Here is a 26,273-nt window from a genome sequence, read left to right as displayed (position 1 = left end):
GTAAAACACTTGGGACTTGGAGATTGAAAGGCAGGGAGAGGCAGCATTTATGGCCAAATACAGAGCAGGCCTTAATAATTTACTCTGCCCTGCAGCTATGAGCCAATGAGAACCCATCGTTCCCACAGAAAAGAGAGCAGCGAAAGAGACATAGAGAGGCTTCCACATTGGAGCAGACAATCCCTTGATCCTGTGATGAATTGTTTGAGGTGATACACGGTCCAAAGATTATTCAAATATTTTCGGTCAAAGTGTTGAGAAAGCTGAAAAGTTGTGATTTAATCCATGACATTTGTCCTGACAGCATGTAAGGGTTGTAGGTTTTCACAGGATAAAGATAAATATTAGTGAGCCATAGAGCATGCCATGGAGGTCAGAAAGAACACTGGACTAGTTGGTCTTTTCAAAGAAGCCTGAACTTCGTGGAGCTTAGTGCACTGAAAATCACATTTTTGGCTCTTGAGAGCTGTAGGCCAAGTTGTAAACACAAGATAAATGTTTTAACATCTCACTGAGTAAGCAACTAGCAGAACAGCCTCTAGAGCAACATTTTCATTTCTTTCATTAACATTACTGGAAATCCGATGAATCTGCATGTTCCTATCTTCTTTAAACTCCCTGTAATATTATATGTAGCTCTAAGAAATAAACAAAACTTCAACACTTTTAGTTGGTTAAATTCAATTGTACTTCAATACCTGTTAAAAGTTTGTTAAAAGGAATGATTTTTGTGTGCTAAGATGAAACGTCTTAACAGAATCTGACCTTGTCCATCTCGTCTTGTAAGAATATTTCAATGCACTCAGAATGTTTTCAGTAATTTCTTATCATTTAGCTTAATTTGAGGGGATGTGGAACAGCTTGGGTAGACTTAGGGCAAGGAAGCTGAGGAAGGGAGACTATCTAACACAAAGGTAGCTGAACTAATTCACAGAACAATCTACAAACCCAAAGGAAAAAGACTAACACTGATCAATCAAAATGCACAGAGAACAGAACACAGGAAAAACTTAGACAATCAATGCAAAGGATTGAACTAATATGGAAAAACCTTACAGACAATAACAACCCAAAATTTTTCAGCTGAATAAAACCTGAACATTCCTTCTCCAATTATTTGAGAATCCCCTCAAAGACTAGAATAGATTTATGTTTGTTTGTTCATGTCTTTTTAGTTAATAATTTGATTAGTGTTATTATAAATAGCATAATTATTGATTGTTTTAGTGACTAAATCCAATAGAATCATTTAATTTACAACTGAAGTGCAAATAAATGAGAATGAATATATATTTCCATTATATCTTGATCTCAAGTTTTTATAAGATATATCCAACCATCTCCCACTACAGAAACCATTTATAGAAATCAGTGTTCAACAGCATATAATATGCTAAGTTAGTACTTTTTACTGAGGATAAACACATTATTTTTCTCTAACAACAGTTTCCTTTGCACCTTCTGTCTAAATCATGGGTGTCAAACTCCCATCCTCAAGGGCAGGTGTCCTGCAAATCTTAAATTTATCCTTAGTCTAAAACACCTGAATCAAATGGCTGCATTACCTTGCCAGACTTATTTTTTTTTTATTCAGGCATGTTAAAGCAGAGAGACGTCTGAAAGTTGCAGGACATCGACCCTCAAGGAATTGAGTTTGACACTTGTGGTCTAAACCAACCAGAGAAACAGATGGCAAAAATGGTGTGAGAAAGCTATCTATTCTTTGCTTAAGGTGTTCCAAACTAGTCATCAGTTGGTAATTAAACAAAAGTATTACAAGCTACTGCTTTTATGCCATGACTTCTCTGTATGGGTGGCCTATTGGTGGACTATTCACATGTATGAGAACCTCACAAAAGCAAAGAAATCATACACGAAGCATCTACTGTAAGACTTTACATATAGATGCATTAAAGCTTCAGTAGGTAACTTTTGTAAAAATTTATTTTTTGACATATTTGTTATAACAGTTACTATGTCCTGACAGTAAAACATGGGACAGATTATCTTTGAAAAAATCCAGCTCCTCTGGCTCCTCCCAGTGGTCCTACTGCCATTTGCAGAAATACACCGTTCCCCGTCAGAAACAACCAATCACAACCAACAACCCAGATTCTTCAACTACTCAGTATCCTTCTATGAAAGTTCCTGGAAGGTAAACAGTGTGTTTCAGGATCTTACCTAGGAAAGTATCCAGTAAGTTCCACAAAAGTACTTAATAATTTCCAGGAAAGTTCATTGAGTTCTGTGAAAGTTCCAGGAAAGTGCCTACTAACTCCCAAAAGAGTAACTAGAAAGATCTGTAAATGTACCAAGCTTTACAAGTTTGGTTTTAGAACATTTTCCCAGTAGACACTAGAAAACATGAGGATCAGTAACCAGAACGTTCCAGGGAACTACCCTGTATCTTCAAGGAAAGTTCTGAAAAGCACCAAGTATTTCTTAGAGTAACCTCTACAACAGGGTAAATTCATCTCTAAGTAGTAGGGCTATATTATGTAGTGCTAGTATCATCATTAGTTTGTCATTTTGAACTGAATTTCATGATTTGTCACCGCAGCTGAATTTCAAGAGTTTACAAAGGTAATTTACGCTCAGCAACTGGCCTTTCAGATGATGTGTCCAAAAGTTAGCAGTTTATCTGAAGAAACCGGGAAATTTATGTCTGAGTGTCACTCATGGCGTAACTACTCCCACAACTGACTGATCCATTTGCCTATAAAACAGGAGAAAGAGCATGTGGATGGACAAAAAGATAAACTAAATATCAAGGATAAAACATAATCAGTTGATATTAAACAGTGGTTGAAGACATTGTAAAATGTTGTGCCTGAATCATAATTAAAAAACATACTCTGCCCACAAAAAAAGTCTTCAAGCGTCTAATGAGCCAGTGGACAACTGATCGATTCCAGATCAATTCCTAACCTATTGTGAGTGTTTCAGAGTGATGTATTTCTGGTTTGTACACAAGAAAAAGGCAAAGAAACCTGACAGGAATTAATGAGAAAATGAAAAGTAGGCATCAGGTAAAACTCCCTTGCACACTGACTACAATCACAGATTCTCGATTCACTGGTGTCAGAGAAATTTATGGCGTTATCACAAGCAATAAGATTCATGATCCATGTTCCATGTCAGATGAAGATGATAACTTACCACAACATTCTTTGCCAGAAAGAGGCAATTTCCTTACACCCACTGAATTAGTAAACAGGATAAATCCAACCAATAATATAAACACGTAAGCCACCCACCAGCAGTATTAATCTTGGTCATCCACAACACGCTATATATTCAAGATTAGAACTGACGACAAGAAAATATGTAAATGAGACCTGCATTATGGGGATCCCACCTGAATGCAAATGTAGCAGCATGACTAAATCTACTTGCAAGTGTAAAATGAAATATAGCAGCGTTTAACCTTAAGCCACTTTCCGTCAGAAGTGGTGAGGGAATAAGGCAATCAAAGACATAACTAAAGGAGAATGACAGAAATATTCAATGAATGGATCAGGGAGGGCAGCAGAGCACCGCATGGGAAAAATGAAAGACCTAAAATTAAAAAAATCTGGCCTGCCGAAGTATACGGTGTTGTGAAAAGTATTTGCCCCTTGCAGATTTTGCAAGATTTTACATTTTTATCACTCCTACATTTTTCAATCATCAAACTGTTTTTAATATCTGACAACAATTACCTGAGTGAGCAGTGTTAAAATTATGATTTTACTTATCACGGGGAATAGGCTACACAAAACAACCTAGCTCTCTGGGAAATGTAACTTTCCCACAAACCCCTAATTGTTTCGCCACCCATGGCTTCAATTATGCAACTGTACATTTACATTTTCCTATAGGATTTCCTGCTAGCAAGCAGAAATCATGGTTTCTTCAGCTTAGGTGAGTTGTCCAGCTCCTGAAAAAGCAAAGCAGTCCCAGATAATCACACTACCACTGCCATTTTTGACTGTCACTTTAATGTTCTGTTGCTGGATTAAACACCAAATTTAACAGGATTGCCAGCCTTCCAAAAAACCTTCTACTCTTGTTCTTTCAGAATACAGAATATTTTCCCCAAAGTCTTGCTTGCTTAGAGGCTTTATGGCTGATGTGAGACAAGCCGTTGTGTTTTTTATTTGGTCAGCAGTAATTTTGGTCTTGGAGCTCTCCGATGGGCACTGGCCTAACTGAGGCAAGTAAGGTTTGCAGTGCACTGGAGTCCCAATGCCTTGAAAATTACTTTTTAACCTTCTAACCCAGCAGTCCCCAGTTCCAGTCTTAGAGTGCCACTGTTCTGCAACGTTTGGATACACATTTGAATATACATCTCTGGCAGTAATTAGGCCTAGGTTTCAATAGTAAACTCAGCATTTAATTCATGATTTAACAATAAGAGCAATTGCATTTTCATATATGATATGATTGGTTTGGATAGCTGTGTCCCCATAGCAAATTAAATCCTCATTTTAAAACTGCTTTTTGTTTGCACTCTTTTTTTTGCCTCATATAATAAAATTAGTTTGATGATCTAAAAACATATAAATGCTACAAAAAAGCAAAAACAGATGCATCTCTAAGGAGGAATATGATTTTTCACAGCCCTGTTTGTAGGTGTTTGCAGTTGTGGCACCTTTTTTCAACATCTGAGAATATATCTTGGATAAAATAAATGGAAGGATGAGACATACTCAGAATGAAAGTGAGGGGTTAGTGATCATGGTCAGAGGAGGTCTTGTTGGAGACATAGACGAAGCATTAATCAGCAGTAGGTGGAGTAATTACAGGAAGGGGAGCGTTTGGAGGACGCTGACACTGCAGCTCGTCAGTGCATAAATGGCCATCAGATCCCACTGTTTAAGCACAAAGGATCTTTTAGCATGCATCTGGTGAACAGACCATGGGAAAGACAAATCAACTTGTCCAGGAACTATAAACAATTTAAAAAGTGACAAAGAAAGCCTGGAGATTGGACACAGTCAAGACAAATTGTCTCATCAGAGGCCCAGGCCAAACATTTACAAGCACACAATTAAAGGGGTGCCACCTATTAATAAGAAGAAGACGATATAAAAAAATGCTACCACTGAAATTTCAAATCAAGCTGCGGTTTCTTTCTGCCAACAAGAACAATTGACTGGAAATTAGCAATTATTTTCTTTCACATCTGTATTCAATGGTAAAGTTTGACAGAAAAGTTTGATATTCATTGCATGTGCAATGAAGAAAATATGACACTAGGTATTTGGGGCATTTGAAAGCTGATAAAGATTCAAATATGATTGTTAAAAGGGTTGATCACAGTATTTCTAACTGCAGATGTCATGAAATGTTGGTGGATCAATAGCCACCATACCGTCATCAGTGACCTCCTGCTAGTTATTGTGGCTCGATTAAAGCTAAACAGAGATCAGAACTATGGGAATAGAATGTAATACAAAGTTTTCAGAATAAATAAACTATTACATAAAACTTTAAATATATTAAATATATGGAAATGCAACCAACATGAACATTGGTATAAGTTCAAACATGCAAGCCTGGAGATGACCAAAATTGCAGGAAATCTAACTTTATAAATCCCTAATGACATTGATGACAGACATAACTAAAACGGGTAAAAAACTAATGTGTGACTCAGCTCTACATGTATTTATTAGTTAAAAGTCCAGTCATTGACTTCTATCTGTAAAATTATGCCAGATTGTTTACAAAATTTGTAATAAATGTTTTATCATGAGGAGACATGGTCATTGGTTTGAAACTGAGAAACAACGAAAATGTTCCTTAATTTGAAAAACATTTTAAATTTGATTGGATGGGTTGAAATTAAACTGGAAAATAATACAACTTTGAAATGTATTATTTTCTGATTGGTAAATTTATGAACGTTGTTATTTTATAATCTACCTAACCGATGTAAATTCAGGACCTGATGTGTGTGTCTTTTACGGGCCTTATTGTTATAAATGAATTGACTGTGTTTGTATTGTTTTTATGGTGGGATCTTTATTGGCCATTTTATTGCAACACTGCCTGGAAGCCTTCATTTCCACATAGGATAATAAAAGCTAATGGTGTGAATTGTGACCAATAAACCATCTCATATTGTGACGTTTTCAAGTTAACACACATTACCATCCAAAATGCCTCACTCTGTGGGTTTGTATTTCAACGTCAGTGTAAAGCATGTAAAATTACAGATAATGTGCTTTAGATTTTGAATTTTAACTTGATTCTTCAACATAAAACTGCTTGAGTGCTGAAGCAGAAGCACTCAGCCACTCGAGAGGAAAAAAGGTGCAGTCGGAGCACATTGATTTTTCTTTTCTCGTGTTAAAAAGCTTTTATTGACATGGCATTTGCTCACTGGAAAGGTTAGTGTGGAGGAAAGAGGAGAGGAACGGAGGAGGTGAAACGTGAAGAGATGCAGAACTGGTGCTGCCTGAGAAATTGCCTCACTTTGGTCCATTTTAGTGCTTATGTCATTCTTGAAAAATGAAAATCATGTCCTCGTTTAACAACACAGATAGAAAGATGAGACTTTAGGCCTCATCAAGGAAGCCTCCTGACTACATGTAAATTCATTTATTTATTGATAAAAATGAAAAAGAAAAACAGAAAGACACTGGAAAGAAACACCATGAATTAGAACAGTTTGGAACTCTTCATCACATTTATAGCATTGCTCATAATGATAATCTTGTCATGAAAGATCATAATTTTACCATAAAAAGTCATAAAGCTTCACAGCGGCTGACTCTCAGGCGAGCCAGACGACGCCTTGTTGCTGACGCAGCACTAAATCACCTCACTCCCAACCCCCTCTTCCTCCGTATTTAAAAGAAAAAATATGCTCACTCTGTTTCCCAACATTCCTACTTTTATGTCTCTCCTTTGACTTATTTACAATAATTGAGGCCAGTTAATGAAAAGAAAAGCATGTCCAAAAGTCAACAAAATCTTAGTGAATAAACAGTACATCTTAAGGACCACTGTTGAGTCCATCATCTAAAAAAGTAAAGTGTATGGCACAGCTGCAAAATTTCCAAGGAGGCCTGTGGTATCACTGGAGGAGCTGCAGATATCCTTAGCCTCACGTGGGGGAGACTGTTTACAGGTCAGCTAGTCTTGAAATACACAAATGTAGCTTTAACAAGAAGAAAGCCATTGTTAAATGAAAGCCATAAGCAGTCTCATTTGATGTTGTACCTGCAACAAGCCATGTAGGGGAAAATCAAACATAAAAAAATTCAGTCTCTACATGTCCAAAGCTGGTAGAGACAGACGCTAAGAGAGTTGCAACAGCAAAAGATGGCTCTGTATTGACTCAGAAAACAAATGCACCCCACGTGTTTTTTGGGGGTTTTTTTTGACAAAAGTTTAGAAGACCTTGTAATTGTCTTTCTTTGGCTTTCCAGTTATTTGTTGCTTTGTTGTGTTCTAACATATAAAATCCAAGTAACATTAAATTCTATGCCAGGTACAATGGAAAGCCTAGGAATATTTGATGAATTTTTTGCCAAAACTTTGATGCCAAAAATCTGCCATAAATCTAAATTAAAACAAATAAAGTGTATCTGTATACGAAACCAATTTTCACAATCTTTAACACAGGCATAAAAACATTTGTGTGGATCCATAGCTGTGTTTTAGTAAATGTAAAACCTTCAAAGCCTTATAGATACACTAAAGTATTTGTCTGTACTTTAACATGTACATTAACTTTGATCACATCCTATTTTTAATCTATAAGGTCCAATTAGTTGATAGATCCACTGTTGTCAGCAATGGCAAATTTAACTATTCTGTAAAGATCTTTCACAAGGTTCAGAAGTGTGTTCATAGTTAGATGAGAGAACCAGAATCACAGCCTCTGCTCTAATTCATCCCAAAGGTGTTTAAGAAGGTTGAGGTCAGGACTCTGTGCAGGTCAGTCAAGGTTCTCCACACCTGCAGCCATGGAAGTGATTGGAACACCAGAATTTATTAAACTGGGGCTGTGACCCAATATTTTTGGCAATATAGTGTAAGTCTCACTATGCTTTGAAAATGTGTCCAAACTTTGCTTATATGATCACAAAGGTGTTTGATTTAACCCCTTAAGCCCAAAGTTTGAACTTTCTCAAAAAAACATGCTCAAATTTAACAGAATTCTTCTGAGAATCGACTCTATCTAAACAATCCTTATGTTAATAATTATGGTTTTCAAATGGGAATGATTATTCTGGCCTTTCTTTGCTGCTGGTTGAGTAAAACCTGGATGAATTGTGACAAAATGCATTTTTTGGAATCTGTGAGCTCTCTGCTTACAGCAGACATGCAGGTTGTGTGTGTAGAAGTCGTATGGTGAACAGCTGAGACCAAGTTTTGCGGATATGTCATTTTGTGGAGTTTGTTTATTTTCTTATTCAACTGCCTTTAGTTTTAACAGTTTTTGGTTGTAGAAATGGTTTATATCAGGTTTTAGCCAAGATTCTACTATTTCTGTGGATACCACATATGTTTATGTTTAACTAATGACACTTGCAGTAAAAAAAGTCTTATCTTGTACCTATTGCCCAATATTAACAGGCTGTTACGTTCTACCTGTAATATCTCTCGTCTGAGTGATTCTTGTCCAAGATGACACTGTCACCCATCAACACATCCAACAGGGTTTATGAGTAATCTTCATATTACTGACTATACCCCAGCAAGATTAAGCAGATTAAGGTGGAACAAAGCACCTGTTTGAGCCAAAGATTGATTGAAACGGTCTTCAAGTGAGAGAAAACTCTACTGTTAATATTTATTTTAAATGTCTTACATTTTTCCCTCTTACATGTTTATTCTGTAATGAGGAAAGTGAGGCCTGAAGTGCTTTAGATGTTCTGGGTTCTTTGTGACCTCATGGATGAGTCATTGATGTGATCTTGGAGAAATTTAGGCAGACTAGCCAGTCCTGGGAAGGGTCTTTTCATTTTTTCTCCATTTTGTGGATATTTGGCTCTTGACTATTTTAGATCAGAGCAGCATGGGGTTGCTAATTGAGATCTTTTAGCCTACTTCATGTTGTCAGACAGGTTCTTTTAACCCCAAAAATGTGGTCAAAGTCAATTCATGATTTAACAAGGGGGGTTACCTTTGTCTGATATTAAATCTATTGTATGAATTTGATGATCTAAATCACGTTAAGTGTGACGAAAAAACAAAAACAGATGACATCTCTAGAGGGTAAATACTTTTTCACGATGCTGTATGTCTTTTAAATGATTTCTGAAATTACTGTATAAACGTTCAAACTTTAACAACGATTAAAGAGGATATTGCCTTCCATCTAAACAACAAGTTATTGTCGTAGAACAATGCAAATTGAAAAGATGTCCACATAAAGACATCTATGGATGTCTAAATATGACTGAAAGGTGTCTGATCTTGATTAATTGGTCTGACAGAACATGACTTTAAACATCTTTGTTCAAGCTAAATTGGGATGAGACCTTTGGGAAGGAACAGTAAAGAACAAAACAATTTTTTTCCAGGCTAGATAAAGAAAAGGTCTCTCTAACCTTAAATAGTCACAAACAAAAATGACCACAGATGTTCAATGTTTGAGCGGAAGCTATTTTTAATAACATTATTGGCTCATATCCCTGTTAATGCATAGTCAGTAAATGAAAACATTCATGTATCTTTTATGCAACATCAGGATCTATAATGTTTTATAGGAGATTTAGAAGGAGGCCACTGAGTTGAGTTCTACAAACATAAGGATGCTTCCCTAGGGGTATTTATGGATATTCATGAATAAAAAAGCTAATTCACTGTCTGGCATAGTTTGAACCTTCCATGTCATCAAAGCAGTTGTGACTAATGAAGTTTCTAGCACTCTGGGTAGCAGTGCAGCATCTTGCCCTGGGCTTGTGCTGCTGAGGCAGTTTGCTTTCAAATAATGCAGTTTTGCATTGCCACCAGCAACTATTTTCATATGTTTCAGCCACTATCAAACTAAAAGAGGAAAGATAAAAAACAGAAGTTCACCTTCCTGCAGCTTGGCTGGTTCACAGTTCTCTGACCTGTTTAGACAGTTAATAATTAAAAACACTGTTTCATGTTTTCAGTTATTTAACTACAACCTAAATTTAACTTGTGGCCAAGAACCCTTCCTTAAATTAATATTAGTAATGTCTGGTTGCCATAGCAACTCTCTATATTTAGCAAGTAAAGCAGATCTAATTGAACAACAAAAAAAACACTGATGTATTTTTTTAATCTGACAGCTTCCATCCTCCTTCATAGGCTGCTGACTGAGTCCTGAGAGCAACAAACTGCTGTGGAGCAGAGATAAGGCTCCACCTGCCAGCCATGCTCATCGCTGTGTGTATGGATTCAAGTGTTTGTGTGTGTGTGTGTGTGTGTGTGTGTGTGCGTGTGTTTGTTCAATCCAGCCAAGATAAGTGGCCCTTTGGAACCAAACCTTAACATCTGAGCTACACCAAACATCCAACAGAGATCAAGTAAGATCCAACAAAGAAATATAAAAATTCATGTCACAGTAGATCTGAATAGAAAAAGATTCAGAGATTTCCTTGGCTATTTTTTAGAACGGCATACAATATAGTTATATTATTATATTATACATTGAGGATGGCTTTGTGCCGAGAGTTGCCTTTCTTGCTCTATGTAAAGTATGTTTAGTTTTGACTCCTAGTGCTATGATGCAGAGATTTCTTTTACAGTTTTTTAAAGGAGCTAAAAATTAACATTTGAAGATGTACAGAAAATAATAAACGGCCTGTTATAAAGGAGAGGCTGCGAAACCAGGTGTTGAAGAAGCAGCCTCTAGTCAGCCAGTAAACTAGCACGTCTGTGTGCTAACCTGTATGAAACAACGACATTACTGCTTTCTCCTGCTTATGATAGTAGAATGGATTATTTACAGCTGCAAGTACACATGCAGCGTGTACAACTGAACAAAAGGGACTGCTGTGGTTCTGTCCAGCCAGCAAAGTGAGAAGTTGGCTGTAAAACAATATTTTGATCCTGTGCATAACCCTACAACCTAGCACAGAATTGAAAGTAGTAGAAACAACCAGTACCACTGCCAGTACGGCAGTGGGTTACCATGGAGCCTGAAAACTGGGGAGACATTGTTGATCAAGAAGTAAGTCTAATTTCTCAGGTAACTCAAACAACTGCTTGGGTATACTACGAAGAGCGGTTTAATCTGCAACATCTCTGATGGAAGACTCATCAGTATCATCCGACTGATTGCTTGATTGATTAATTGATTTGGAGTTTTATTGATCCCTCAAAGGGGAAATTAATTTGTCCCAGCATACAACGCAACAATAACAACAAACAACATAAACCAATAAAAGTCTTAAAGACACAAACGCGCAAACTGAAATCAAATAAATAAAATTCCCGTAATCTAGGATGCACAGTTCTGGAGGCTACATGTGCAGGTTAAAAAGTCTGACAGCCTCAGGCAGAAAAGATGTGTTGTTGCGCTTCCTAACATAACATGCCTGCAGTAATCTTTGGCTGTGGCTACTCCTTAGGCTGTCTACAGTACTGTAAAGGGGGTGAGAGACATTGTTCATAATGGCTCTGATCTTCCCTAACATTCTGGGTCTCGCCACCTTCTCCAATAGAGCCAGTCTGGTTCGAACAACGTCTTTTTTTATGAATTTATTTATTCTGTTTAAGACCTTCACCTTCATTCCAGCACCCCAGCACACAACAGCAAAGAATATGGAACTAGCCATTGAAGATTGATAAAACATCTGGAGCATCCTACTACAGATATCAAAAGACCAGAGTTTGGGGAGAGTCTGCTCATGCCCTTTTTGTAAAGTACATTAGTGTTTGTGGTCCACTGCAGCTTACAATTGAGGGTAACAGCTAAATACTTGTATGTACTTGTATCTGGACTAGAGAAATAAAATTTCAATTTGTTGTATATGGTATATGACAAATTACTCGCATTTTATTTTGTCATGCAAACTATGAAAGAAACACATATATATAACTGACAGTACATATAAGCACTAAGTGTCTGTATGTGCAATAAATTGAAGTAAAAAAACATTTGCAGTTGACTTTCCCTAAGAAAATGAGTATTAAGAGCACAAATAGCCTATTTCGATCATATATGATCTCACATGAAAAAAAAAAATGACATGAAGAATACAACAGATGCCAGATTTAAAGTTAACAGTGACACAATAGCTTGTAAAAGCACCTTTTGTGGGGCGCGGCACTGGTGGTGTAGGGGTTAAGCACACGGCCCATGTATAGTAGCTACAGTGCTCGAGGTCGCTGTCCCGGGTTTGAGTCCCGGACCTGGAGACCATTGCCGAATGTCTTTCCCCTCTCTCTCCCCCTACTTCCTGTCTGCCTACTGTCGGAAAAGATTTAAAAATAAAGGCCTCTAATGCCGCAAAAAAAAAAAAAAAGAAATATATATATATATATAAGCACCTTTTGTAGCAATAATCTAAGGTATTCCTCCCTGGTATGATTCTATGGACATTGTGGAGGGATTTGCAGACCTTTATTTTTGCATAAATTGTTCATTCCAACTACGTTGTGGATCATTGCAAAACCTTGGTGCTTTCATTTTTTATTTCATCACTGTTCTAAATGGCTGTATGATTTAATGAGCCAGTTTCAGCTTTCTGAGACATGCTTTTGTATTTACTGTTAAATACTCCAGTAGACAGAGAAGGTCATTGTCATTCTAGTGAGTTGAGATTATTGGTGACTGTCTACAATCTTTGCAGCCAAGAATTATCTTCTTCATCATAGCATAATTGAGTTTAAATTGTTTGGCAGTAGCTGTAAAATCCATCCAGGATTGATGTGCAGCTATAAAAAACCAATCACCTCTCTAAGGCGCTCAGATACGCTGATGATCTGTTGATCAATGCATATAATGAAGAGCACACTGATGCACCTTACCTTGGTTACCACAGTGACATTGAAACAGAGGGACTCAGGCATGTTTTGTCCTATGCAAACTGGTTTTGTAGTTTGGGTTTTAGTAAATAACAGAAAACTACATGTGACCAACAAGATGTCTCTTTGAGTTTGCATTTACGTACATTCCTTGACAGTATGTAAACATCTAATGATGATTTTACTTCTATTATATGTAAAACGTGACTGATAGTCCTAATCAAAGTCCTATGAGAATTGAACACCTCCTGTAACCAGACTTGCCATCTTTCACACGTCAACACAAAACCTAGTTTCTATTACTAACATTCAACTGACAGAAACCATCTGAAACCATCAGAAACCGTCTTTCTGAGAAAAGTACAGGAAGTGCAAAGGGAAGTGATGCTACTAATAACATACACACTTAGTCGTCTTCTGTGGCACAACTCTACGTATGAAACCATGAGACCTCCTGAAAGACTGCGAAGGAAACACTGATGTGAACACACGAGGTTGTCCGTCTGCAAAAGGAAGGAGTTACAATGAGCCACATGTTAATTTGTGAGTCTGAACCAACGTGTGTATCCTGATTGCAAAACAATGACAAAGGTTGCTGTGGCTAAACTTCTCCTTCTGGTGATCCTCGCCTTTATCATCTGCCTCCCAGAGTACTTCAGGATATACTCAGGTGGGTCATCCAGAACAACTTGAAATGAACAATTTTCACTTTCCACCTTCGACTGTGTCCACATGCTTCACAGTCAGATCCATTTCGTCATCTGCTCAAAGCTAACTTTAAAAACTGAATTTTGTTTCAGTTTCCCTTACATCTTGCACAGTGTCTCTAAAGCCAAAGTTTTCAAACTGTGATACCGGCTCCACTGGTGATATTTGGGTTGTCTTTAATGGTATTTATAGCAAATGTTTGAATCAACAATTTACAGGTTAAATACAAAGCTTACCAACATTTAAAGATAAGGATTGCTGAAGCACATTGATCGTGGTTTGAACAGATGCTTGAAAGAGAAATGGAGCGGGGAATATTTAAAAATGCATCAACTGATGTGACCAACATCGAAATAAGAACAAGCCCTGAAAGCTACTTGTTTTCTACTTGATGTCAGAACGTGGATCTGGAAGAAATCATTACACCTTAACCAGAACTTAACTGTGCTCTAGTTGCAAGTCTGAAAACCTGTGGGATTTACTTTCAGCTTTGCTCAGTGACAAATTAAAAGTACTAGAGGGTGTCCTTCTTGTCTGCCGCCTTTGGAGGACATGCAGAATGGAACGATAACCACTACCAGAATGATGCAACAGACAGTCTTTTTAAAAGGCTAAACTTCATTTCTGAACTGCTGTAAGCTGTAGAAATCAGAGATAAGTAGATAAGATGAAAAATGTTAGCATTTGATGCTCACAATCACAAACTGGGATGAGAAAACAGAAGAATTATCAAGACAAAGATGGTCTGTTTGCCACACCATTGGAAGAGTTGTAAGTTTACAAATAAATGTTTCATCAATGTATAGAATGTTTAGAAGCCTTAACACTCATAATTCAAACTGTATTTGTTATTTGGCATCTGGTATGGTCCAATAGATTAAACTGCACATTTCTTCGAAATCACCCATCTTCCTTTAATAACTGTTTTAAATACTTTCTGTCTCCAATGTTCGTACATGTGTTGTCAGGGCATACATTGTTGTTTGTTCTTCAAGATAGCGGTGGGTACGGTTTGTGACGTCATTGCAAAAACCCTATCAGCGACACAATATAATGTCAAGAGTAGGCTTACTTCTCTGTATTTTATGTATTCAAACACTAAACAATCATTTACACTGAGGGAAGGTATGTGTGAAAGATTTAATAAGATATACACCATCAGCTGAGTTAGTTTGTTGGATTTTGAGGTCTGGGTTGGTGAGAAAAACCTTAAATTTTTCCACTTATAATTTGAACTCAAGGAGATTTCTTGTTTCTTTTGCCAGTTTAGAACATAGAAATGTCTACTTCTAAGAAAAAAAGGTTTTATTAAATAATATCTTCTTTATTTTCTTTTTTTAAAAACCGAACAAGCTGAAAAAGTGCAGTTTCTTGTTGTACTAAAATGTCCTGTAGTTGTAGGCAGAAACCTTACTATTTACTGAGGTGGTGCTTGTTATAAAAAGTTGGATAACCAGTAATCTAGAGACAAAAATCAGACCCACAATGATTGACAGGTGTGTGAGAATATTTTTTAGATGTTTGTGTGAAAACACAGCTATTTATACAAGTGCCTGCTTTAACCTTTGTTGTCATGCTCTGCCTTCAGTAGTTTCGCTGTGTTCATTCTTCTCTCTCTTCCCTTTAGTGTCTCTCCCTGAAAGATACAAACCGACAGCAACAGCTTCCATTTTAAGATCCTCCTCTGATGTCTGATTTGAGAGCACATGATGTTTTCCTACCTTGTGCCTGCTGCTGGCAGATCGTCCGTCTGATTGTTACCTTCTCTTTATCTGTTCAGTTTCAAAGGTGAATTTCCTCTGCCTTCCTCACCTACCATGTGAACAAAGGTATCAGGAACGAAAAGCAGGAAACGGGCGACCAAGAAATGGTGAAAATGAGAGAAAGAGTTTATGTGATCCTACTCCAACTCCAGAACATGAACAGTGGGAGCAGATCTGCACACAAAAGACTCAAAGAAACACAAGAGGAGATTCAAGCAGAGGCTGGTTCATGTGTAAAACAGACAAGAACATGGAGGATTTTAACAGCAACATCTCATCAAAAGGTAATGCACATTTCAAAGATGTTGTTGCACAGTTTCAGAAAGGATTAGCCAGATATTGGTAACATCAACACTAAAATATTTCACCACCAAACAAATGCTTTACCAAGACTTGTCCTAATGACTAGAGGATTATATTGAAATGTAATCGATATCCTTTAAGCAGTACAAGTGTAAGACATTGAGCAGCCGACTTTCTTTAAAATGCAGAAATAATTCTTTAATTTAGCTCTGAACCATGAGAGCAAATTCTTTTGTGCTGCCCTGCAGACAGTCTGGGCCGAAAACCATAGCGCCTGTGTCAAAAACTGCCACTACCTTTTAGAACAAGCCAGTTAATTTAACCAAATTCACCACTTATTCAGTTAGTTATAACACCCTAAACAACTGCCATGTTTGTGATGTAAAAACTAAGCTTATAAACCTTCAGCTGAAATGAAAATATTTGACTTGTTTAAATGTAATGTCTGCTATTTTGTTTACAACACATTATATCCAGTCAGCAATCAATTTTCTGTTCAACTTATAAAGCGACAGGAATTCAACTACAGGTCATATAGATTTTACAGTACCATAAAAAATAATTTGCCAGTGTCAACACAAAATGCAGTTTTCAAAGGAGGATTTAATTTTCAAAGGGAAAAGTCTAACCAAACTAACCTCGCCCCATAATAAAATGCCCCTTTTTAAAATGGGGGCATTAATTGCCCTATTTTGTCAAATTATGAAATAACTGTGTGATATTCTGCTTTGAACACATGAAGTGGAGGATTGATTTTAATACTATGATTTAGGACAGCAAAATAGAGCAGAGTGTTTAACTTTGTTGCGACTTACAAAGAGCAAATGAACTGATACTAACATGAAATGCAGAATTTCCATATTGAATGTTATTTTTTTCTGGTAGATTTTTTTTTATGGCCATGCTGCAAAAGAGGAACAGTGTTAACCAACTGTCGACTTGCTAAACGTTTGAAGTTGCTAAACTACAAACACTGGGTTCTAACGTAGTTCAGATATATTTTGAAAGGAAACTTGTAACTCAGATTTAACCTAAGTTAAAGGATTTAGTCTCAAATACTTTGCACTGTGAAGAAACTTCATGATGAATACCAAAAAGTTAATTAATTATAGTTACATCTCCAAAAATTTGAATATTGTGAAAAATTCAAGATTTTTTGTCCCTCATTTCATAAAGTTAGTCCCATATATTATATAGATTCATTACACTTAGAGTGAACTATTTCAAGTCTTTATTTCTTAGAATTGTGATGATTATTAATTTTGGCTATCATTCCTTGTGTTCCACTCTTTAATACTCACCATAAACTATGTTTATAAATTCCAGTGTGGAAAAGGAAAATATGATATCATGTAGTCTAAAATTTTTTCCTCCCTCTTCCATTAAGCTTTTCTATAAGATCAGTGTGTCTTATTTTGATTTTTTCTCTAATTTTTTTTAAAGAGAGATTCCAAGTCAGGCACACACATACCAGTTGATCCTAATTATGCAGTCAAATTTGGTTTATCATACAAATTGGTTAAAAAGTGTCCTATCTGGGCATCTTTTATGCTGATAGTGTAGGGGTTAAGCGCGCAACCATGTGCAGAGGCTACAGTCCTCGAAGCGGCTGTCCCGGGTTTGAATCCCGGACCCGGGGACATTTGCCGAATGTCTCCCCCTCTCTCTGCCCCTCTTTCCTGTCTGCCTACTGTCAAAAATAAATAAATAAAGGCCAGTAGTGCCGAAAAAATATCTTTAAAAAAGTGTCCTATCTAAGGAAACCCAGCAGACTGAACCGATTGAAAAAGAACACAGAAGCACTGATCCAGGAGTACTTTCTACAGGAAAGAAAAGTAAAAAAGTTAATGGCAGTAGTAGTTCCTTAGTGGCTTCATTTAGGAGAGGAAGATAGCTAAGCAGATAAACTGAGTCAGTTTTCAAGTCTAGAGTATGACAGAGAGCACATACAGTTAGTCACAGTAGAAGCTCTGCCAGTAGCTATGTCCAGGAGAGAGACAGGAGCTAAACACTGAAAGACAGGGGAAAGTGGATCATCTGTAGAAGGTGAGCATTAAGCTGTTGGCAGCAGCAGCTTAGCCAATGCCCCCCTCCAGGAAGGTGCCACAGCTAAACACAGAGCCAGGCCAGATGTAGCTTCTAGGAAGAGAAAAGAGAGAGAACAAAGTTAAAAGCTGAAATGACAGCAAATAATGCTAAATTGGAGAGTAATGTAAGAATATAGCGAAGAGAGTGATGTGGTCGTTATGTACTCCAGCAGCCTAAGCCTATAGCAGCAAAACTACAGAGACAGCTCAGGATAACCTAATCCACTCTAACTATAAGCTTTATCAAAAAGGAAAGTTTTAAGCCTAGCCTTAAAAGTAGACAGGGTGTCTGCCTCACGGACTAAAGCTGGGAGCTGGTTCCACAGGAGAGGAGCCTGATAACTAAAGGATCTGCCTTCCATTCTAGAGACACTAGGAACCATCAGTAAACCTGCAGTCTGAAAACGAACAATCAGATCTCTGATGTATGATGGAGCTAGATCATTAAGGGCTTTATATGTGAGGAGGAGAATTTTAAATTCTATTCTGGATTTAACAGGGAGCCAATGAAGGAAAGCTAAAATAGGAGAAATATGATCTCTCTTTTTAATTTTCATCAGAACTCTTGCTGCAGCATTTTGAATCAGCTGAAGGCTTTTAACTGCTTTTTGTGGACATCTTCATAGTAAAGAATTACAATAGTCCAGCCTTGAAGTAACAAATGCATGGACTAGTTTTTCAGCGTCACTCCTGGACAGAATACAGGTCCTTCTCAAAATATTAGCATATTGTGATAAAGTTCATTATTTTCCATAATGTCATGATGAAAATGTAACATTCATATATTTTAGATTCATTGCACACTAACTGAAATATTTCAGGTCTTTTATTGTCTTAATACGGATGATTTTGGCATACAGCTCATGAAAACCCAAAATTTCTATCTCACACAATTAGCATATTTCATCCGACCAATAAAAGAAAAGTGTTTTTAATACAAAAAACGTCAACCTTCAAATAATCATGTACAGTTATGCACTCAATACTTGGTCGGGAATCCTTTTGCAGAAATAACTGCTTCAATGCGGCGTGGCATGGAGGCAATCAGCTTGTGGCACTGCTGAGGTCTTATGGAGGTCCAGGATGCTTCGATAGCGGCCTTTAGCTCATCCAGAGTGTTGGGTCTTGAGTCTCTCAACGTTCTCTTCACGATATCCCACAGATTCTCTATGGGGTTCAGGTCAGGAGAGTTGGCAGGCCAATTGAGCACAGTGATACCATGGTCAGTAAACCATTTACCAGTGGTTTTGGCACTGTGAGCAGGTGCCAGGTCGTGCTGAAAATGAAATCTTCATCTCCATAAAGCTTTTCAGCAGATGGAAGCATGAAGTGCTCCAAAATCTCCTGATAGCTAGCTGTATTGACCCTGCCCTTGATAAAACACAGTGGACCAACACCAGCAGCTGACACGGCACCCCAGACCATCACTGACTGTGGGTACTTGACACTGGACTTCTGGCATTTTGGCATTTCCTTCTCCCCAGTCTTCCTCCAGACTCTGGCACCTTGATTTCCGAATGACATGCAGAATTTGCTTTCATCCGAAAAAAGTACTTTGGACCACTGAGCAACAGTCCAGTGCTGCTTCTCTGTAGCCCAGGTCAGGCGCTTCTGCCGCTGTTTCTGGTTCAAAAGTGGCTTGACCTGGGGAATGCGGCACCTGTAGCCAATTTCCTGCACACGCCTGTGCACGGTGGCTCTGGATGTTTCTACTCCAGACTCAGTCCACTGCTTCCGCAGGTCCCCCAAGGTCTGGAATCGGCCCTTCTCCACAATCTTCCTCAGGGTCCGGTCATGTCTTCTCGTTGTGCAGCGTTTTCTGCCACACTTTTTCCTTCCCACAGACTTCCCACTGAGGTGCCTTGATACAGCACTCTGGGAACAGCCTATTCGTTCAGAAATTTCTTTCTGTGTCTTACTCTCTTGCTTGAGGGTGTCAATAGTGGCCTTCTGGACAGCAGTCAGGTCGGCAGTCTTACCCATGATTGGGGTTTTGAGTGATGAACCAGGCTGGGAGTTTTAAAGGCCTCAGGAATCTTTTGCAGGTGTTTAGAGTTAACTCGTTGATTCAGATGATTAGGTTCATAGATCGTTTAGAGACCCTTTTAATGATATGCTAATTTTGTGAGATAGGAATTTTGGGTTTTCATGAGCTGTATGCCACAATCATCCGTATTAAGACAATAAAAGACCTGAAATATTTCAGTTAGTGTGCAATGAATCTAAAATATATGAATGTTACATTTTCATCATGACATTATGGAAAATAATGAACTTTATCACAATATGCTAATATTTTGAGAAGGACCTATATTTCTAATTTTGGCAATGTTTCCAGAGGTGAAAGAAGGAAATCCTAGAAACCTGTTTAATATATATATATATATTATATAATATTTAAATTAGATGTCCTGGTCAAAAATAACACCAAGGTTTTTTACTTTATCACCGGAGGCCAATTTAATACCATCCACATTAATTGATTGACTAAGCAGTTTCTGTTTCAATAGACTGGTCTAAAGTCAACAACAAATTTAAAATCATCCAGGTTGTTATTTTTTCAAGACAGCTACTGCTTACTACCTCACAGTGTAAAATTATAGTTCAATTAGGTAATTTTAACTGGTTTCCAGTGGGTTTACAACGTAAATGCTTGAAATATCAATTGCAAATTCTATTTGATAGCAAGACACTCTTGGACATCCATTACTCCAAAAACACAAAAAGCTGCTTGTAAAAGCAGCTTTTCAAATGCACTAAGGGACAAATAAATTCATTCATGGAGAGATGTCATGTCTTCTAATGAAACTAGAACTAAAGTGTTTGGCCATAATGACCATTGCTACGCGGAAAAGTTGAAAGCTTGCAAGCCTAAGAAAACCATCCCTACAGGGTTGGAGCATCATTTTGTAGGGGTGTTTTGCTGTAGGAGGGACTGGTGCACTTTACAAAATAGATGGCATCATGAGGAAAGAACATGTGGAAATGCTGAAGCAATATCTCAAGATGTCAGCCACGAATTTAAAACTGGGACACAAATGAATGTTCCAGATGGACATTGACCCTAAGGACCCCACCAAAAAAATTATGAAGTGGTTTACAGACAAAAAGTAGATGTTTTGCTGAAGCCATCTCCTAACTTCAAATGTATGTCTCATTATTTTGAGATTTATCATATGGAAATGATTTTGGCAGTCCCAACTGACCTAAAACAGGAGTTGTTTAGTCTCATTTATTGACAGACATTGCAAAAATAAGGGTTATGCATCTTTCTATGAGGTTATGACAGTATCTGTTTTAATTGCATATCTTAAGCTACTACAATCATGGCTGTACACTCTTGTTTAACAATCAAGAAATATTTTCTGTTCTCATCCACAGCTCTGATGGTGTTTCTGGAGGTGTCAGTCAGTTTTCAACTGAATGATACAGAGACCATGAATCTTACTTTGTATGGCCACAGCAATCACAGCTTCTTATACCTCCAACCACCTGAAGAGGTGGGAGATCAAGGGGGTGATGGTGCAGACCAGGAAGAGGCTTTCTACTGCTGTCTTCCTCTCATTCCCACATCTAACTCAACCAATCAAAGCCACTGTCTCCTTTGGCTCGCCAATCAAACTGTTTTGACAGGAACAGAAACAGAAAGGCTGCCATGGCAACGGGCAGAGAAAGGTTGGTGTCAGGATGAAGGAGATGTTTTTCTTAGTTCTCCATGTGGAAACAATGAGAGACAAGCAAACAAATCAGGCTACTTTTATTTCACTTCAAACCCTCAGTCCTCTCTGGACTCATTTTTAAAATCCAGCGTCTTTCCCCTTCCTTTGCACTGCTTGATCTTTCCAAGACCAAACTACATCCTAAGACTCTGTATCTCTGGTATTGATTTTGGCTATCCTTCCTCGTGTTCCGCTCTTTAGTGTTCCCCATACTTAAAGTCCTAACTATGTCATATTTTCCAGTGTGAAAGAGGAAAATTGGACATCCTTAGGGCTCACATTTTTCCTTCCCCTTCCATCAGGCTTATCCATAACATCAATGTTTTTTCGTCTCTTTTCATGTGCGACTCTTTTCACGTTTTTGCATGTGTATTAAGTATGTTTAGTAAATAACAGTTATTGCAGCCATGAGGTGATCAACTAAAAGTCTGCATGTGTCTCAATCCCTGTCTGACCTCTAGAGTGGTGCAGGTTCAGGGTGATCTGGCTGATTCTGCTGTGTGTGGTGTTCCTGATTGTAGTTACAGCTGTTATTGGAAAAATCTATGTGGGGCAACGCTTCAACAGTAAGACACATGAAAACACACATCACTAGCACATTTAATGACCTTTATATTTTGATAAAAGCAGAAAAAAGAAGCTATTTTCTTTCACAGAAAAACCTATTTTGCATCATACTGATTACCACCCTGCTAATCAGCAGTTAAAAGGTAAACAAAGAACATATCTATCAATCTATCTATCTATCTATCTATCTATCTATCCATCTATCCATCTATCTATCTATCTATCTATCTATCTATCTATCTATCTATCTATCTATCTATCTATCTATCTATCTATCTATCTATCTATCTATCTATCTATCTATCTATCTATCTATCTATCTATCTATCTATCTATCTATCTATCTATCTATCTATCTATCTATCTATCTATCTATCTATCTATCTATCTATCTATCTATCTTTGTGTTGTGATTTTGAGGCATTGAAAGGCGCTTTATAAATAAACTTTTCTTACTAGCTTATTATGTTAGTCTAAAATGATCTTTTGATTATTTTCAAATTATTTTAAAAATAATTGTGTATCTAATGGTTTGAGATGTGTTTTCTGCCCTGAGGTGTACAAAGCGGTTTGTTGGTTTGTTTCTCAAATGGGTTGTTGATTCACTAGACAGTGAGCGGCACAGGGTCATACCTTCAAAGGGTAATCTGCACTGTAAGTATTTAATTTATAGTATCTAGTAAGCTATTCTAACAAATATATATCAACCAACAGGAAGAGCCTACCGATTAAATCAGTTTCAGTGTGGGTCTGGTAAGTTTGAAGAAAAATACAATATCTATAAATCAAAAGTCATTCACAAGGTTGTGTGGTGTTTTGACAGCTGGCTGTCCTTTTTTTATATCAGGACTTTCACCCATTCCAGAAATCGAAAGCCAAGGTAAGGGAACACTAATGTTGGATAAGGATGCTCATACCCAAATTGATCATGCCTGTGGACAGTTAAACATCAAAGTCGGTTTCTGATTGGCAAGAAGACAAAAGATAACAAAACATGCAAACGGAGGATGATGAAAAAAAAAAAAAAAAACTATATATATATATATATATATATATATATATATATATATACATATATATATATATACAGTACAGACCAAAGGTTTGGTCACACCTTCTCATTCAAACAGTTTTCTTTATTTTCATGACTATGAATATTGTAGCTTCACACTGAAGGCATCAAAACTATGAATTAACACATGTGGAATTATATACTGAACAAAAAAGTGTGAAACAACTGAAAATATGTCTTATATTCTAGGTTCTTCAAAGTAGCCACCTTTTGCTTTGATTACTGCTCCGCACACTCTTGGCATTCTGTTGATGAGCTTCAAGAGGTAGTCACCTGAAATGGTTTTCACTTCACAGGTGTGCCCTGTCAGGTTTAATAAGTGGGATTTCAAGCCTTATAAATGGGGTTGGGACCATCAGTTGTGTTGTGCAGGAGGTGGATACAGTACACAGCTGATAGTCCTACTGAATACACTGTTAGAATTTGTATTATGGCAAGAAAAAAGCAGCTTAGTAAAGAAAAACGAGTGGCCATCATTACTTTAAGAAATAAAGGTCAGTCAGTCCGAACAATTGGGAAAACTTTGAAAGTGTCCGCAAGTGCAGTCACAAAAACCATCAAGCGCTACAAAGAAACTGGCTCACATGATAACTGCCCCAGGAAAGGAAGACCAAGAGTCACCTCTGCTGCGGACGATAAGTTCATCCGAGTCACCAGCCTCAGAAATCGCAGGTTAACAGCAGCTCAGATTAGAGAACAGGTCAATGCCACACAGAGTTCTAGCAGCAGACACATCTCTAGAACAACTGTTAAGAGGACACTGTGTGAATCAGGCCTTCATGGTAAAATAGCTGCTAGGAAACCACTGCTGAGGACAGGCAACAAGCAGAAGAGACTTGTTTGGGCTAAAGAACACAAGGAATGGACATTAGACCAGTGGAAATCTGTGCTTTGGTCTGATGAGTCCAAGTTTGAGATCTTTGGTTCCAACCACCGTGTCTTTGTGCGGCGCAGAAGAGGTGAATGGATGGACTCTACATGCCTGGTTCCCACCGTGAAGCATGGAGGAGGAGGTGTGATGGTGTGGGGGTGCCTTGCTGGTGACACTGTTGGGGATTTATTCAAAATTGAAGGCATACTGAACCAGCATGGCTACCACAGCATATTGCAGCGGCATGCTATTCCATCCGGTTTGCGTTTAGTTGGACCATCATTTATTTTTCAACAGGACAATGACCCCAACCACACCTCCAGGCTGTGTAAGGCCTATTTGACCAAGAAGGAGAGTGATGGGGTGCTGCGCCAGATAAACTGGCCTCCACAGTCACCGGACCTGAACCCAATAGAGATGGTTTGGGGTGATCTGGACCGCAGAGTGAAGGCAAAAGGGCCAACAAGTGCTAAGCATCTCTGGGAACTTCTTCAAGACTGTTGGAAAACCATTTCAGGTGACTACCTCTTGAAGCTCATCAACAGAATACCAAGAGTGTGTGGAGCAGTAATCAAAGCAAAAGGTGGCTACTTTGAAGAACCTAGAATATAAGACATATTTTCAGTTGTTTCACACTTTTTTGTTCAGTATATAATTCCACATGTGTTAATTCATAGTTTTGATGCCTTCAGTGTGAAGCTACAATATTCATAGTCATGAAAATAAAGAAAACTCTTTGAATGAGAAGGTGTGTCCAAACGTTTGGTCTGTATTGTATGTATATTAATTATTAAAGAATGACATGTGGGAAATTATTTATACCTTCCTCCATTATCAATGGAAAAATCTTTATTGACATTACAGCAATCAAGACCTTCTTAAAACTGGTTTTTGACAATATCTCTTAGCTGATGAGCTCCAAGTCTTCGGGGTTGAAAGGCATCCTAACCATCACCCTTATCTTTAGCTCCCTCCACAGATTCTATGCCTGATTAAAGTCAGGACTCTGACTGAGCCACTCCAAAACATTACCATTCTTTCCAGTCAGAAGAAAGATGAATGTAAAAATAAAAGATTTAACCTAAACCTGCTAAAGATGTGTATAATCTTGGGCATACCTGCTGTCGGTGTAAAATCCTCATTTAACAACGCATTAAAATATGCTGTAGATACTGTACAGTTACTGAAATAAAGATTTAAGTTGAACCAAATTCTGTTGGACAAAAATCCCCTTAATAACTATAGACGTAACCTCAATATTATCATTTTCAGTAAAAGTCACAATTTTAGTTTGCATTATTTCCTACTGTGGTTTTATTAATAACTGTAATAAAACAATCATGTCATGTAGTTATATGGTGAGATGCTGCAAATCTAGCATATTTCATTGTTTCTCTCAGGAAACAATAAAAGTGGAAATGTGATAACAGTCAAATGTGTTCAGAACTACTGGATGGTTATGATTAATCCAGTCAAACCATTTCAAGTATTGTTTTGAAGTTGTGTGTTTGTTAAAATTTCAGAATCCCTTTCATCGTCGCTGATATCCTTCTCCCTCCCCGAAGAACAGGGGTACTGGCAGAAGCGCCACAGGAGCACAGAGGCGCACTAAGGCAAGAAAATAAAAGGACTACATTACCTCAAGGCCTCTGTTGTAGAGACATATATAGCATACATAGATCACTACTGCGTTCATTATTAAAACCTACCCAGTGAAGTTGGATTGACTTCACAAAGCCATTTGTTGGACATTTCAATGGATAAAAGACGCTTCAAGTAAAGACGTCGTTACTTCAGATCCACCATCCAAAAGTGAACCAGTGAATGATCTCCTGCCTCAACAAAGACTTCTTGAAGCTTTTCATCCCACTGAGGCCATTGTGTGCATATTCAGAGCTATCTGTAAGTTTTTCAGAGGTGAACACAAGGAGTCCAAAATTAGTAATAGAGCCCACACAAAATTAGAACCCATTCTAAGGCTTTAACCAGAGCACTATGGACCAAAGAGAGAACCTGATTCTGAGAAGGCACCGAAATTAGCTGTCCAGTTAACCTCAGCTCTCAACTGTCTGATGAAAATAAAAAGATGAATGCTATTCTATATTGTTTTCCTTTTTATTGTCTCAAATTATTGTCTTAGAAAGTGTACACGTACAAAACCAAAAACACAGGATGAGACAGCATATGTTCATATAAGCATCACATATAAGTGATGAAAAGCATAGTTTTATTTGTCGC

General features: G+C 37.7%; 1 protein-coding gene across 2 annotated transcripts; it reads left to right on the top strand.

Moving 5' to 3' along the window:
• Positions 1–10,256: 10,256 nt before the first annotated feature.
• LOC124868707 lies at positions 10,257–26,136 on the top strand. Of its 2 annotated transcripts, none has more exons than XM_047366227.1 (8): positions 10,257–10,499; positions 15,434–15,700; positions 21,188–21,481; positions 21,987–22,091; positions 22,182–22,235; positions 22,807–22,845; positions 22,940–22,972; positions 25,559–26,136. In XM_047366227.1, exons 2-8 carry the CDS (start codon positions 15,646–15,648, stop codon positions 25,645–25,647), a joined length of 669 nt encoding a protein of 222 aa, XP_047222183.1. In that variant the 5' UTR covers positions 10,257–10,499; positions 15,434–15,645; the 3' UTR covers positions 25,648–26,136. The 2 variants fall into 2 exon arrangements, with proteins under 2 accessions (XP_047222183.1, XP_047222182.1); XM_047366226.1 differs by lacking the exon at positions 10,257–10,499 and adding an exon at positions 13,353–13,615.
• The last annotated feature ends 137 nt before the right edge of the window (positions 26,137–26,273 follow it).

Source organism: Girardinichthys multiradiatus, chromosome 5 (assembly GCF_021462225.1).
Source record: "Girardinichthys multiradiatus isolate DD_20200921_A chromosome 5, DD_fGirMul_XY1, whole genome shotgun sequence".
NCBI lineage: Eukaryota > Metazoa > Chordata > Actinopteri > Cyprinodontiformes > Goodeidae > Girardinichthys > Girardinichthys multiradiatus.
The sequence above is the reverse complement of the archived record's forward strand: the minus strand, read 5'-3'. Positions and strand labels throughout refer to the sequence as shown.